Source organism: Sesamum indicum, linkage group LG1 (assembly GCF_026168435.1).
Source record: "Sesamum indicum cultivar Baizhima isolate 11 linkage group LG1, ASM2616843v1, whole genome shotgun sequence".
In the NCBI taxonomy this organism is placed as follows: domain Eukaryota; kingdom Viridiplantae; phylum Streptophyta; class Magnoliopsida; order Lamiales; family Pedaliaceae; genus Sesamum; species Sesamum indicum.
This window is the reverse complement of record NC_142657.1, coordinates 22805110-22817257: the sequence shown is the minus strand read 5'-3', so window position 1 is coordinate 22817257 and position 12148 is coordinate 22805110. Positions and strand designations below refer to the sequence as shown.

General features: G+C 35.7%; 2 protein-coding genes across 7 annotated transcripts; one reads left to right on the top strand and one right to left on the bottom strand.

Annotated features, from left to right (window-relative positions):
- Positions 1-1707: 1707 nt before the first annotated feature.
- BAM2 (beta-amylase 2) lies at positions 1708-6620 on the top strand. Of its 3 annotated transcripts, none has more exons than XM_020696657.2 (9): positions 1708-2810; positions 3576-3632; positions 3825-4028; positions 4180-4374; positions 4517-4681; positions 4889-5149; positions 5277-5498; positions 5924-6143; positions 6253-6620. In XM_020696657.2, exons 1-9 carry the CDS (start codon positions 2574-2576, stop codon positions 6276-6278), a joined length of 1587 nt encoding a protein of 528 aa, XP_020552316.1. In that variant the 5' UTR covers positions 1708-2573; the 3' UTR covers positions 6279-6620. The 3 variants fall into 3 exon arrangements, with proteins under 3 accessions (XP_020552316.1, XP_020552320.1, XP_011092228.1); XM_020696661.2 differs by having other exon boundaries at positions 1710-2810; positions 6265-6620; XM_011093926.3 differs by having other exon boundaries at positions 1711-2810; positions 5280-5498.
- A 1054-nt stretch (positions 6621-7674) lies between these two features.
- Positions 7675-11560, bottom strand: LOC105172455 (alpha/beta-Hydrolases superfamily protein). Of its 4 annotated transcripts, none has more exons than XM_088879440.1 (6): positions 11411-11560; positions 10017-10727; positions 9304-9362; positions 8693-8821; positions 8396-8531; positions 7675-8104 (listed from the first exon to the last, which is right to left on the bottom strand). In XM_088879440.1, the coding sequence occupies exons 2-6, from the start codon at positions 10719-10721 to the stop codon at positions 7868-7870; spliced, it is 1266 nt and encodes a 421-aa protein (XP_088735566.1). In that variant the 5' UTR covers positions 10722-10727; positions 11411-11560; the 3' UTR covers positions 7675-7867. The 4 variants fall into 4 exon arrangements, with proteins under 4 accessions (XP_088735566.1, XP_011092191.1, XP_011092200.1 ...); XM_011093889.3 differs by lacking the exon at positions 11411-11560 and adding an exon at positions 11019-11311; XM_011093915.3 differs by lacking the exon at positions 11411-11560 and adding an exon at positions 11019-11316 and having other exon boundaries at positions 7888-8109.
- Positions 11561-12148: the final 588 nt, after the last annotated feature.

The window sequence follows — 12148 nt, the reverse complement described above, 5'->3', positions numbered from 1 at the left end:
TATTGTGTCTTGCTTTTATTGTGGATTTCATCATCTATTGGATTTGGGTGTAGAAAGATGGATATTACCCTTTTTTGCTGACACCTTTTTAGATATTCTTTTAAAACTTTAGTGGAATTTCAATTAAAACAAATGCAGGAAAGATGGCCATTGTCCTCATTGTTGCAGACATACTGCACATAAAATATTCTGATATAATCACAATTAGTAACCATAGTCAACCATGATAAAGCTGCTTTAATTATTATGTTCACTTTTTATGTGCTAGATAACATTAATCCACTGTAGGGTTTTGCCTAACCAAATTTGTGCAACCACCAATCATTACTAGTTTTTTATTGGTTCATTTCTTTTTTTTTAATATTTTTATAATTTGAATATTTTTTTTTAATTATTTTCTTATATTTTATGTCATAATGATTTAAACAAGTTAGAACTTGCAAAAGAAAAAATGAGTTGTATATACATCAAGAGATTCAATCCTAAGAACCTATTTTACTAGGCTAATCATTGATCAAGGTAAAACTTGAGATTTATTGATTCAAGATTGCAATATTTTAGGGATCCTCCTCTTTTTTTTTTTTTTTTTTTTAATGTGAAAGCTACTTTCTTCATATTAATGTAAACGGCGCTTTCAATATGTATAAATAATTAATTATAAATTTTAAACTTAGTTATTATTTTTAAAAATATATTTTAAGTGAATAAATCAAAATCGGCAAAGAAAAAGAGAAGGAAATTATAAGAAGTTAAGAAATTGTGAAAGTTGAAAAGAATGAAAAAAAATCTATTTTTTTTTTAATAAAAAAGATAGAGAATAGTAATAATTTTGGTGAAATAATATTAGAATAAACTGACAAATTAAATTTTGACGACACCAAAATGCACATCTTTAAAAAAATCAGATGATTTACATTATAAATGTTATTCAATTTGCACAAAATTTGTATCCCATATAGTGAGAAAACATTAAATTGTCAATATCAATCGATTCAAGGTACTCCTAAATAATAAATAAACTCGTATAACATCCGTATGATATTTAATTCTTGTTCGCGAATAAAACACATGATATACACATAAGAATAGCCATGTTATGGGAAGTTTCTTACGGTAGTACACCTACTTTTGATATTTTATACTTCTTATAAAAAAAATAAAAAATAAAACAACTAGAAAAAAAAAATAAAAGAAACAAGAAAATTCTACTTATATATAAAAAAAACTATTTGTGGACCGCTCTGCCTACATTTGGGCTTAATGTAGAGGCCCAAAGAACTCATTTTTGGGCTTGACTTATAAATGGTCAATTTTCTTGCCGTTGTGAAGTTCCCCACGCGCCGGCTCATAAAATACTGTCTTTCTCTCGTTCTTTTTTTTCCTTTTCCTTTTTGAGGTATGGGTTCATTATTTGATAAAGGTTCTTAAAATTCAATTCTTGAATTTCACCTTCTTTCCTTTTCTCTTTTTGGGTTGCTCTTTTCCCATCTTATACTGACGTTTCGAACTCGAATCCATGAGCTATTGGCATTGATTTGGTAAATTGGTGTTCTGCATGTTCTTTGTTAATGATGCTTTGTGTTAGTGGGAGTTTTGGATCAGGTTGCCATGAGTGTTAAAACTTCTATTGCAAAGCGTTTGTTTTCTTCAAATCTGCCATTAGGGCCTGCAGGGTTTGGATGGGCTTATCATATTGGACGGTTGGCTGATCTTCCTCATTGGGATAGGAAAGAATGTGAGTCTCTTACCAATAATATAAATGCATGTATTTTGGTCGGCATTAACACGGCGTCGAGCTGAAGCTGTAATCGAGGCGGAGGAGATTTTAGGGACTTCTAGCGATGTAGATAAAAATGGATTCAATCGAAATCAAATGTTGGTCATGTTGAAAGGAATCGAAAGGTATAAGTCCCGATCGGTGGTCATTGAAATTATGTCAGAAGAAGAAGCAAAATTGAGAGAAAACGTAGGTGAGTAGTTAGGTGAAGAAGACGACTTGATAATACGAGGACCTACAATTAGTGTACTATTTTTTGGACAAAAAATAATAAAAAAACTGTTTTAAAACACTGCAAAATACATCCAAAACAAAACAGGCCAAACATGGTGCATATTTTGGCCCATCTTTCAAAACTAAACACTATGAAAAAGTTTTGATTCATAGATTTGATCTTTCTAAATTCAAAACGTGTCAACCAAACGTGTTTCTGCAGAAAGCAAGTGGAATCTACAGTATGTCGCATAACAAGAACCACGCTTCTCTACTGGAAATCCAAAGCGAGTTAAACGTCTAGCCGATGCCCGTTTTTGTTTGAGCTTAACTTACAGGCCCAAATTCATGTTAAATCCATTAAGGCTGGGCCTTTACTTAAAAGGACCCGACCCGGTCCGCTTGGAAGTCGAATACGGTTTTTTTTTTCTTTGAAGCAGTGTGATAACTGGAGTACTACCAACTCACCCCGTTGTAACAGATTCTTTAGCCCGCCTGATTTTCTCTCTCCTCACACGGCGTGTGTGCGCGCCTATAAAAAGATGTGTAACAGCAAGTTAGTTTACAGAGTGGAGTTGGAAAAATGGCGGTTAATATACATTTTTCTCTCGGTGCTCGCATTTCTGCTTCTTCTCTTCCAATCATTTCCGCGACAGTCGATCGCGGTCTCCGGAGCACAGGCAACCGCTGCTCCTGCAAATTGGGGAGCGGTTTGGTGAAATCCGGTGCTCTCTTGCGTGCTGCGGTGGGAGGCAGTGGAAACAAGTTCGCGGAGCAGGATGGTTCTTTACTTGGTTTTGCTTCTTGGAATCAGCCGGAGGTGATTATGGAAATTCTGTTTTGGTGCTTATTTAGTTTTGGTTTCGTTCTCGAAATATGGATGGAGAGTGATGTGTTTATGCGTGTAGCTATTATGTGTTTATCATAATTTTTATGTTTTATGTTGCAACATTTCATGAGAGTTTAGGATGAGAATTTGGTAGAAACAGAAAAGGAAAAATAATGCAAACTGAATATACTCTCATTTTATGTTGTAAAAACTAATTGAGAAATTAATAGTCCTTCAAGTTATCATCTCTGTTAAAAAATGCCTAATCAGGAAGTGTGATTTAGGTGCTGAGAGATAAACTGAAGAAGTTGACAGAAGTTCGTTTAGGTTGTCATTCTGGAAAGGTATTAATGACCAAAATTGAAAACGGTAGTAAGATATTCTAGCTTGTGGTATTTAGTGAGAATTCAATCATAGTTGCAATAAATTTATCTCCAGATGAGGTAGAGGCTGTTGGAAGAAATATAGATCAGATGATAATTTTGTTTCATAGAAGCAAAGATATATATGTACGTATAAATTATTATTTGAAACCTGCTAAGCATTTCGATTCATATTATTTGGTTAGGAATCTTAATGGAGCTGGAAATCTGAAAGTTATATGTGACTGTAGCACATTTGCTGCTACAAATTAATAATCATTACCGCAATCTTTAGCAGCTTCTTTTCATGCTTATATTTCTGTGTTTAATCAGTTACTCTTTAACAGGTCTTGTCTGTTTAACTACTTTAAGAATTACTGGTATAATTCCACAGGCTCACGAGCGAGACTTCACCAACACTCCATATGTTCCTGTTTATGTGATGCTGCCTGTGAGTTGCAAAATATTTTTAACTCTATGTATAGTACCACTTTCTTTCACTTGCATTAGTTTTCTTCCCTGAATTTTAAATATATGCATTTCCAATATCATACTTCCATTTCTCCATTCTTTCATTATTCTCATCTTGACTATCAATATAACCTACAAACTGAGAGAGCAAAACTGCATCTTTTGGAGACAGCTGGGTATCATCAATATGGAATGCAAATTGGTGGATATTTCTGGTCTGATCAACCAACTTAGGATCCTTAAGTCAATTAATGTTGATGGTGTTATGGTTGATTGTTGGTGGGGCATAGTGGAAGCACGTGGTCCTCGACAATATAATTGGGGTGACTATAAGAGGCTTTTCCAGATAGTGCGAGCCCTTAAGTTGAAGTTACAGGTGAGTGGTTTTGAAGGTTATGAGAGCATAATTGATTAACATACCATTACTTGACAACACATCATTTTGTTATTTTCTCTTCACCTTGTTTTGAACTTCTTATCTTCCTTTTTTGCTGTTTTAGTTTTTAATTCAATATTTGTACAACTAGGTTGTCATGTCTTTCCATGAATGTGGAGGCAATGTTGGTGATGATGTACATATTCCCCTTCCTCAATGGGTCATAGAAATCGGCACTACAGATCCTGACATTTTCTTTACTGATAAAGAGGGAAGGCGAAACCAGGAATGTCTCACTTGGGGAATTGACAAAGAACGAGTCTTGAGTGGTAGGTCAGGTATTGAGGTATGCCATTCTTTTCGCATATTGATAACTTTTTTCTTTCTTCTTCAATTTATTTTCAATTTTCTCTTAATAAATTTGGATCATCTTGCCTTTGTTGTTTATTCGTGTAAGTTCTTACAATTTAAGTAACCAAAAAATGTAGGTTTATTATGAGTACATGAGAAGTTTCTGTGTAGAGTTTGAAGAGTTCTTTAGAGATGGAGTCATCACTGAGATTGAAATTGGACTTGGTCCATGTGGGGAGTTGCGCTATCCATCTTATCCAGCAAAACATGACTGGAAATATCCTGGGATTGGGGAATTTCAGGTAATTTGTCATGCACAAACTTAATTATATTTCCTTTGGAGGGAATGTTGAGACTTATTGTATTACAAAGTTGTCTCTTTAGATCATGCATTTGTCAGCACTCTCAGAATCTATGAGCTATCAATTTCATCATTAATCTATTTAATCTTTAGAATCACTTGGTTCTATTGCATTCATTTAAACGGAACTATTCTTTTTCATTCACAGTGCTATGATAAATATTTGATGAAGAGTTTTGAGAAGACAGCAGAAGCGAAGGTCAAACAATTTTCGGGTATACAACCTGAAGGTGTAGGGTCTTATAATTCCAAACCTTATGAAACTAAGTTTTTTTGTGATGGAGGTGCATATGATGGCTATTATGGCCGATTCTTCTTAAATTGGTACTCTCAGGTTCTTATTGATCATGGTGATCAAGTACTTGCAATGGCTAGTCTGGCCTTTGCAGGTACTCCCATTGCTGCAAAGGTGAGTGAATTTTCAGAGCACATTTTTAGTATTGAAGAATTAAGATATTCAATCACATTCAGATTTCCTACATGCCATTATTTTCCTTCACCTTGGTTTTTCATTTGAAAGTGTTTTGATTCATTAGCAGCTATCGGGCGTTCATTGGTGGTATAAGACGTCTAGCCATGCTGCTGAGTTAACTGCAGGGTTCTATAACTCAACAAATCGCGATGGTTATACTCCAATTGTATTGATGTTGAAAAAACATAAGACTACTCTTAACTTCACATGTGTCGAGTTGCGAACATTAGATCAATATGCAGCATTTCCAGAGGCATTAGCAGATCCTGAAGGATTGGTTTGGCAGGTCAGCATTCCTGAAAAAGTAGATAATTTCTCCAAATTGTTAATGCACTCACTTACAAAAGGGATTTTCTTGTAGAATTACATATAATATTTTAATGGGTAATTACAACGACCTCCCCTGAGGTTTTGTATAATTTTCTTGTAGAATTACATAATTTTATCAAATATTATGTGGGTATTTGTAATTTTTCAAACAATGAAGGGGTATTTGTAATTATGTCAAACTTCAGGGGAGATCATCGTAATTCACCCTTTTAATTTCCATATGGTAAAGTGTTGTGCAGAAGGCAGGTCCTAGTTTAAGTTTATGCAGGAATCATCTAGTTTTCCAAGTTCCCTTGGGACTTAATCCCTAATCTCATGATATCTGTTAGAGTATGAAGATCACTATATTTTCATTGAAAATGCTTATGCAAACATTTTTAGGTGCTAAATGCTGCATGGGATGCTGGCATACATGTTGCTAGTGAGAATGCTCTTCCATGCTACAACAGACAAAGCTTTTACAAAATACTGCAAAATGCCAAACCTCACGGTGATCCGGATAGAAGACATTTATCTGCTTTTACCTATCTCAGGCTAAGCCCAGACCTCATGGAGCAACACAATCTCATGGAGTTTGTACGATTTGTAAAACAAATGCATGGTAAAATTCTACTCTGTTATGAACTGATATAATTGTGCTAGAATGTTTTGAGAACATTTTCTATGTGTTGCCTTTCTTAGCATGGCTAGAACTTGACACAATTATTTAGCTGAACTTGCAGGAGAATCTATATGAGGATTTGCAACATAGCTAAGAAGAGGAGACCAAACTCTAGTGTGAATAACGAATAAATCCATCACGGACCAAAAGAGAGTTGTTAGCTTTGCTATTTTTGAAGGAAAAGCAAGCAGTATGTTTGTAGTTGATGCTTTTAGCTATCTGTTAAGGGAGGCTAAGAAATTCATTGCAGCAACTCTAGTTTACTTGTTGAGTGGAGTCGGCTTGTGCAATTTTGCTAAGTGTAAATCTACTTTGTTCACAGCATAGTTGTTAAAGTTGCACAGCGCTGCATGGTGCAAAGGTACACTGCAAGCCTTTTTAAAGCATGGTCCATAGTTATAAAATAGATGGTATATTTGTAAATCTAATTTTTTTTTTTACATCAATAATTCGCAAATTAATTATATAATAAATACTAGAAATTATTTTAATCATTGTATATGTTGTTAGGTTTATGGATTATTTGTACATCTTCATTTCTTAGGGATAATAGGGTTATTTTTTTTAGTTATGTCAAAAATTCCATCTAAGACATACTGGGGTTTTTATAATATATACAAAACATATTATTTTTTACTCAAAACCATATTATTTCTTCCTTAAATGGTATCCGACAGAAATATTTAAATAAATATGTGCTTTTTTATTTTTTTATTTTCTGCTTTAAAACAAAAAACAAACAAGAGGGGGAGGGAGAGAATCCGAAACAAATCCTAGATCTGTGCCATTGCCATGCTGCTGGGTATCCATGGGACGCCCTCCACCCTGGTTGCTTGTCATCTGACGCCCTCCTTCTCACTCTGCCCCCGTGCCTTGTTGCCCTTGTCGTCCCCCTCAACCACCATCGTCGCCGTTGCTCCCCGTCCCACACCCGTTTCACGCCTTATCCGAACTGGGTGAAGCCCAGTCTTTGACAAAACTGGACTTCCCCAGTTTTCATCAAGGCTTGCAAAAGGCACACCTTTCCATCGCCATGGCAAAACCCAGCACCATTTTCCGAAAATGGCGTGCGCCTTTGCACGTTATTTACAACTATGGTTCACGAACAAGAAAATGTGAAAAATTATCAGATTAAAAAGATTGGTTATATTTCTTTTGAACACTAATTTTGTTGCGCTCGAGGCTCAAGCTTTAGCCAATTCCCAGGTTATCCATCTCATTTTAGTTCTAGCATGCAACAATTGTTGACCTGGGAACTCCGTCTGATGCATTTTTGAAGAATCTCGTTATCTAAAAAATGAGAAAATCTCGACATGTCATAAATTTGATCTTGGCTGCCGTAAGTTGAGACCAAGAAATGAGTTCAGGCTGGAAGGCTTGCTGTATTCATCAGACCCCGTCAATATTTCAAAAAACAAAAACTGATTAAAAAAGCGATGGAGAATAAAGTTACCATGATAGCCTTCTCCTGTTAGTGGGAATCAACTTTTATTTTCTGATATACATTCAAGCAACTAAAAGATGAACAATGAAACGGAATCGAAGTCACATTCTTGCACTTCCGGCAAGTATCAATGAAAGAATGAATATCATTTCCTAAACTATTTTCCAAAGTTGATAGGCTACAATTTACCTTCTACCCCATGTTCCTAAAATCATGCACATCATTTTGCTTCTTGTATAATCTCAATCGAGTTATCATGCCCGGCACTTGAATTTTCACCTTTCTCCATTTCTTGGAAAGTACCGTAAGAAGGTGAGTACGCATGGGGAATGTCTAATGCAACTGCTCTCTCTATTGCTGCTCTGTGCTCCTCCATGTGTTCTTTCACAAGGGATGCCTGCCTCTCCATCCTCTGCGCTGGTGGAATGCCCATAATTCGCTCCTTTTCCAGCAAAGACTGCACTAAGAAAATTCACCAAACTGTAATATAACCACAAGTACGTAAACCACAACCCGGTCCAGAAAGCAAGTTATGCTTGAACTTGTAGACGTAGAACAACCCAAACCAGAATGTTCAAGCAATGAGATATTACAGTTTCCTATAGCATATTTTGGAGCATCAATCTTCAGGATGTTGCTTCCTGGTGCAGTGAATTCATCTCGGCAGAGTGGTATTTTGAGCTTAATATGGAGGGATTTTCTGTTCACCTAATTTCATCTCTACCTAGTATAAATTGGGAGAACTTACATCAAGTGCTCTTTCAGATTCTCTTAGTATCCAAATAATAGCATGATCCGATGTTGCATTGCACGAAAGAACAATGTGCTCAAACCGTCCATCCACAGGTACTGCTGTCTTAACAAGAGGTGAAATTCTTTTAAACCTGCATATAGCACAAAGAAACCAAGAAAAACTGAAATCAGCATCTCCTTGGTGCTAATTTATCTATGCAGGTGGTTGGTCGGAAAAAAATGTTCTAAAAGAATCCCTATTTTCACATTTTTTAAAAACTGTAGGCCGTACTAAGATTATTCAAACGCATACCTGAAGGGTTTTCTCACGATTATGTGGTAGAGGCGACCAGGTGCATACAGACGTCTCGGATCCTGGAGCATCTTCTCCTCTAGTGTGCATGTATCTTTTAAGCACATTATGCACAGCAAGCAAGGGAAACTATCAAAGAGAATCTGCATTAGTGTGGCTAATTCATCACGTAACAGCAATCAAAAGCAAATTCCCGAATCTAGATAGCGTAAAAGCTTGCAAAAGATTTGTGAAATGCACAGGATATTAGTCCCTAAAGTCAGTAGCTTAGCAGTAGAGAGTTACAAAGTTGAGGATGTTAAACAAATGAGGGGATTATTTAGGCAACCTTCAGAGGTAGAAGAGTTTGTTTTTGCCATGCAACAATCATTTCAAGGGGCATGAACTATATGATCTTGAACCAAAAACATTGGGTTAAAGGGAAGGCGCAAAAACATAGAGTGAGTCATCTTAAATGCTAGTTGAAAGTATCCTATTTTTGTACAGAACTAAACTAAAGGTTACTCGGAAAATGACCATCACAAGCATTGAAAAATCACCGAAAACTGAAAAAGCAAAAAACAAAAAAGAGAAACCAATACTAAAAGGTGGCAAGACCTGCATTCTTTTACCAGAAAAGTGACTTGAAGACATCTTCCAGTGCTACGGTCGTCCGGGGTAAGAAATCATCCTGTTTGACATTAATAAAAGTGAGTTAGAATGAAGATGATATAAACAAATGCAAGCAAGCAGTACATGCTATCAACTCAAGGGAACAGAGGAGAAATGAGCAGCATTATCACGATCCTATTTTGGTCGGCCAAAAAGGTCCACAAGGTAACCATCTCCAGTATGAACGGCCCTTCAACTACAGAAGTCTTCTTGTCGCATAGATCATGCATAAAACAACTGGAAACATATTTTTTATCGATATAACATGCAATCTATAGTAGGAAGGCACTTGAAACCCAAAAAAATGCAACCTTTTGCTGAATCTTTACAGAGGTATACCGAATGCAATTCAAATATTAGACTACGTGGTGTAAGTGAATCTGGATGCATATAGTGTATATTTGATTCCCATATCAACTTTAAAGTCATGGATCAAGACGTAATACACAACTGAAGTATGCCAAAGAGAAGAACTTGCACCTTTTACGGAAACACTATGTGAATTAATATTCTTCCACAGATTGATGAAGCGAAAACTAGAGTAGGTACATTATTATACTGCTCAAAATTGAATCCAACTCGATCCCACTCTTTTGGTTATGGAGGAAGTACAGTCAGAATCCTATGCTACTGCAGCAAAGCAAGTGGATTCCCGGGATAGAACAAATGTTACCTGCAGCACGACCGAATTGATGACATCTGCATATCTCACTGCCAAGTTAAGTGATATACACCTTGCAGGAGCAATAGCAAAGCACCTAATTCTTTTCCTCTCAATATGCCCCAATTTCTCCCTATTCTTGACTGCCAACATCGTTAACAACGTCACAACTCCAGCTCCAAGGGAATGCCCCGCAAAAGTTAATGTGTAGTTGGGATTCCTTTCAACTAGCTCCCTCAATATCTCACACTCTTCTTGCAAAACGTACTGAGCTGCTTTCAACAGCCCATTGTGAACGTAACCACCATCATACGTTGTCTGCCCAAGCTTGTTATCAAGTAAGAGAAGAAAATCGCTTTCCTTCCCCAAATTAAGACCCCTAATTGCTACAACAATATCTGCATTATCATGATCAAGATAGATCATGTAGGGAGACACTTTCCCTTGAGTATCCACATAATCTTTTTTCAATAACACCCATTGGGGATTCATCCCATACCCTCCCGGGGGAGCCCAAATGGGATTCCTAAGATCATCCTCATAAACAGACAGAATATATCGACATAGCCGGGGGACAGGCTCAAACTCCGTGGCAGTCGCAAGGCCCCAGTTTTCACTCTCACGGCCAGCAGTGTACAGAAACTTCTTCCACACCCAGCGAATGCACGCTAAACAGGATACACATTCGACAAGTGGAACACAGCAGGCAACAGACATTGATGCCTATAGGTTAATCATGACAACAGAGGTCAATATCACAAACTCCCACACCACAAAAAGCACAAGAGTGTCATGTTTTTAGGAACAGTGCTTCCATTATTTTTGAAGGAAAACCAATATCTGCCACACATTCAGATAAATTCCAAAAGGGCAGTAATCCATTTCTCCATTTCACAAGAAAAGGGAACCAATCAAAAGTTTTTTGAAGAGATTTCAGGCTAGAAAAAAACTAGCCTCTAATATAAATAATTTCAGAAGTATGCATCAATAATAGACAGCAGACAGCTGAATTACCAGGCAGCCAAGAACATAAGCATCAGAACAGTGGATTACAGAACATGAAGCTTTCTCAGCAGCCCTCAAATGGAAAAACCCAAATTCAACTAAAACAATTCAACATCAAATCACAAGAAACACTAAGCTACAGAGATATATAATCAATTAAGCGCCTCATCATCATTAGTGAAATCAATTCTTGCCCGGAAGTGGGAAACAGAATCAAGAAAAGAAGCTCAGTAAAGTGTATGGAAGTAAAGAAACAATAAAAGAACAAACTCGAAAAAACAATAAAGAACAGGAAAAAAATATTATAATATATAAAACAAAAAGGGCCAGAAAATAACAAAAAATAAATAAAAGGGAAGGAAAAAGCAGAAAATAAAAAATCTTGGAAAGACGTAGCGTACCTGCAACTCCAAATAAATGCTAAGTCAAAGGCATATTTGATTTGAACAAATGGGGTCCCTTTGGTTTTTCACTAGAATCTACTGCTCTTTATGCCTCAGATTCCCTCTCTTCTCTTCATTTTACATTGCAAATCGTCGCACATACCTTATGCTCATCAGATATATATTATTCATTTCATGTTAAAAGAATAAACAATTTTCTTTTTGTTATTTCAAATTTCATAAATAATTGATCTCTCTCTGTATATGTCTTCAAATTTTATATAAAGTCGTGGTGATGGCAAAGACGACAAAGTGGAGAAACGTACTTGATTGTTTTTTTTTCCTTAATTAATTACTATAAATTTGGAGGTGATGTGTAGTTTATATATTTGGAAATGTGGTGAGTGGGAGTAGTTAAAAACTTAAGAGAGAGTGATGACATGAAAACAAGGTTGTCAAATGCCACTCTTATTACATCATCAATTATCTAATATCACTCTTTAATGTTTCTTTTCTTTTTACATAAATTCGAGATAATGTCATGAAATTTATTTTAATTATAAATATTTATTAGTATCAATAATCGTCACGAGGGTATTCGTTAAGCAGCTATTAATTTTAAAAAGTATTTATAATTTTTTAAATAATAAAAATATTTATAATTATAATAAATTTTAGTTTAATCCAATATAACTTACTTTTTATTTTTTTCTTATGACAGAGATAGTCCTAAAAGTAGAATAAAAAATTATATTC

Bases quoted from the DNA above. Each gene is read 5' to 3' on its own strand.
- BAM2 (XM_020696657.2), top strand. From the start codon at position 2,574: ATGGCGGTTAATATACATTTTTCTCTCGGTGCTCGCATTTCTGCTTCT. The intron at 4,375-4,516 runs GTATGCCATTCT...CAAAAAATGTAG, and splicing joins GTGGTAGGTCAGGTATTGAG to GTTTATTATGAGTACATGAG. The intron at 5,150-5,276 runs GTGAGTGAATTT...TTGATTCATTAG, and splicing joins GTACTCCCATTGCTGCAAAG to CAGCTATCGGGCGTTCATTG.
- LOC105172455 (XM_088879440.1), bottom strand. From the start codon at position 10,721: ATGTCTGTTGCCTGCTGTGTTCCACTTGTCGAATGTGTATCCTGTTTA. The intron at 9,363-10,016 runs GTAACATTTGTT...AATGTCAAACAG, and splicing joins TCAATTCGGTCGTGCTGCAG to GATGATTTCTTACCCCGGAC. The intron at 8,105-8,395 runs GTAAGTTCTCCC...TTCTTAGTGCAG, and splicing joins AATCTGAAAGAGCACTTGAT to TCTTTGCTGGAAAAGGAGCG.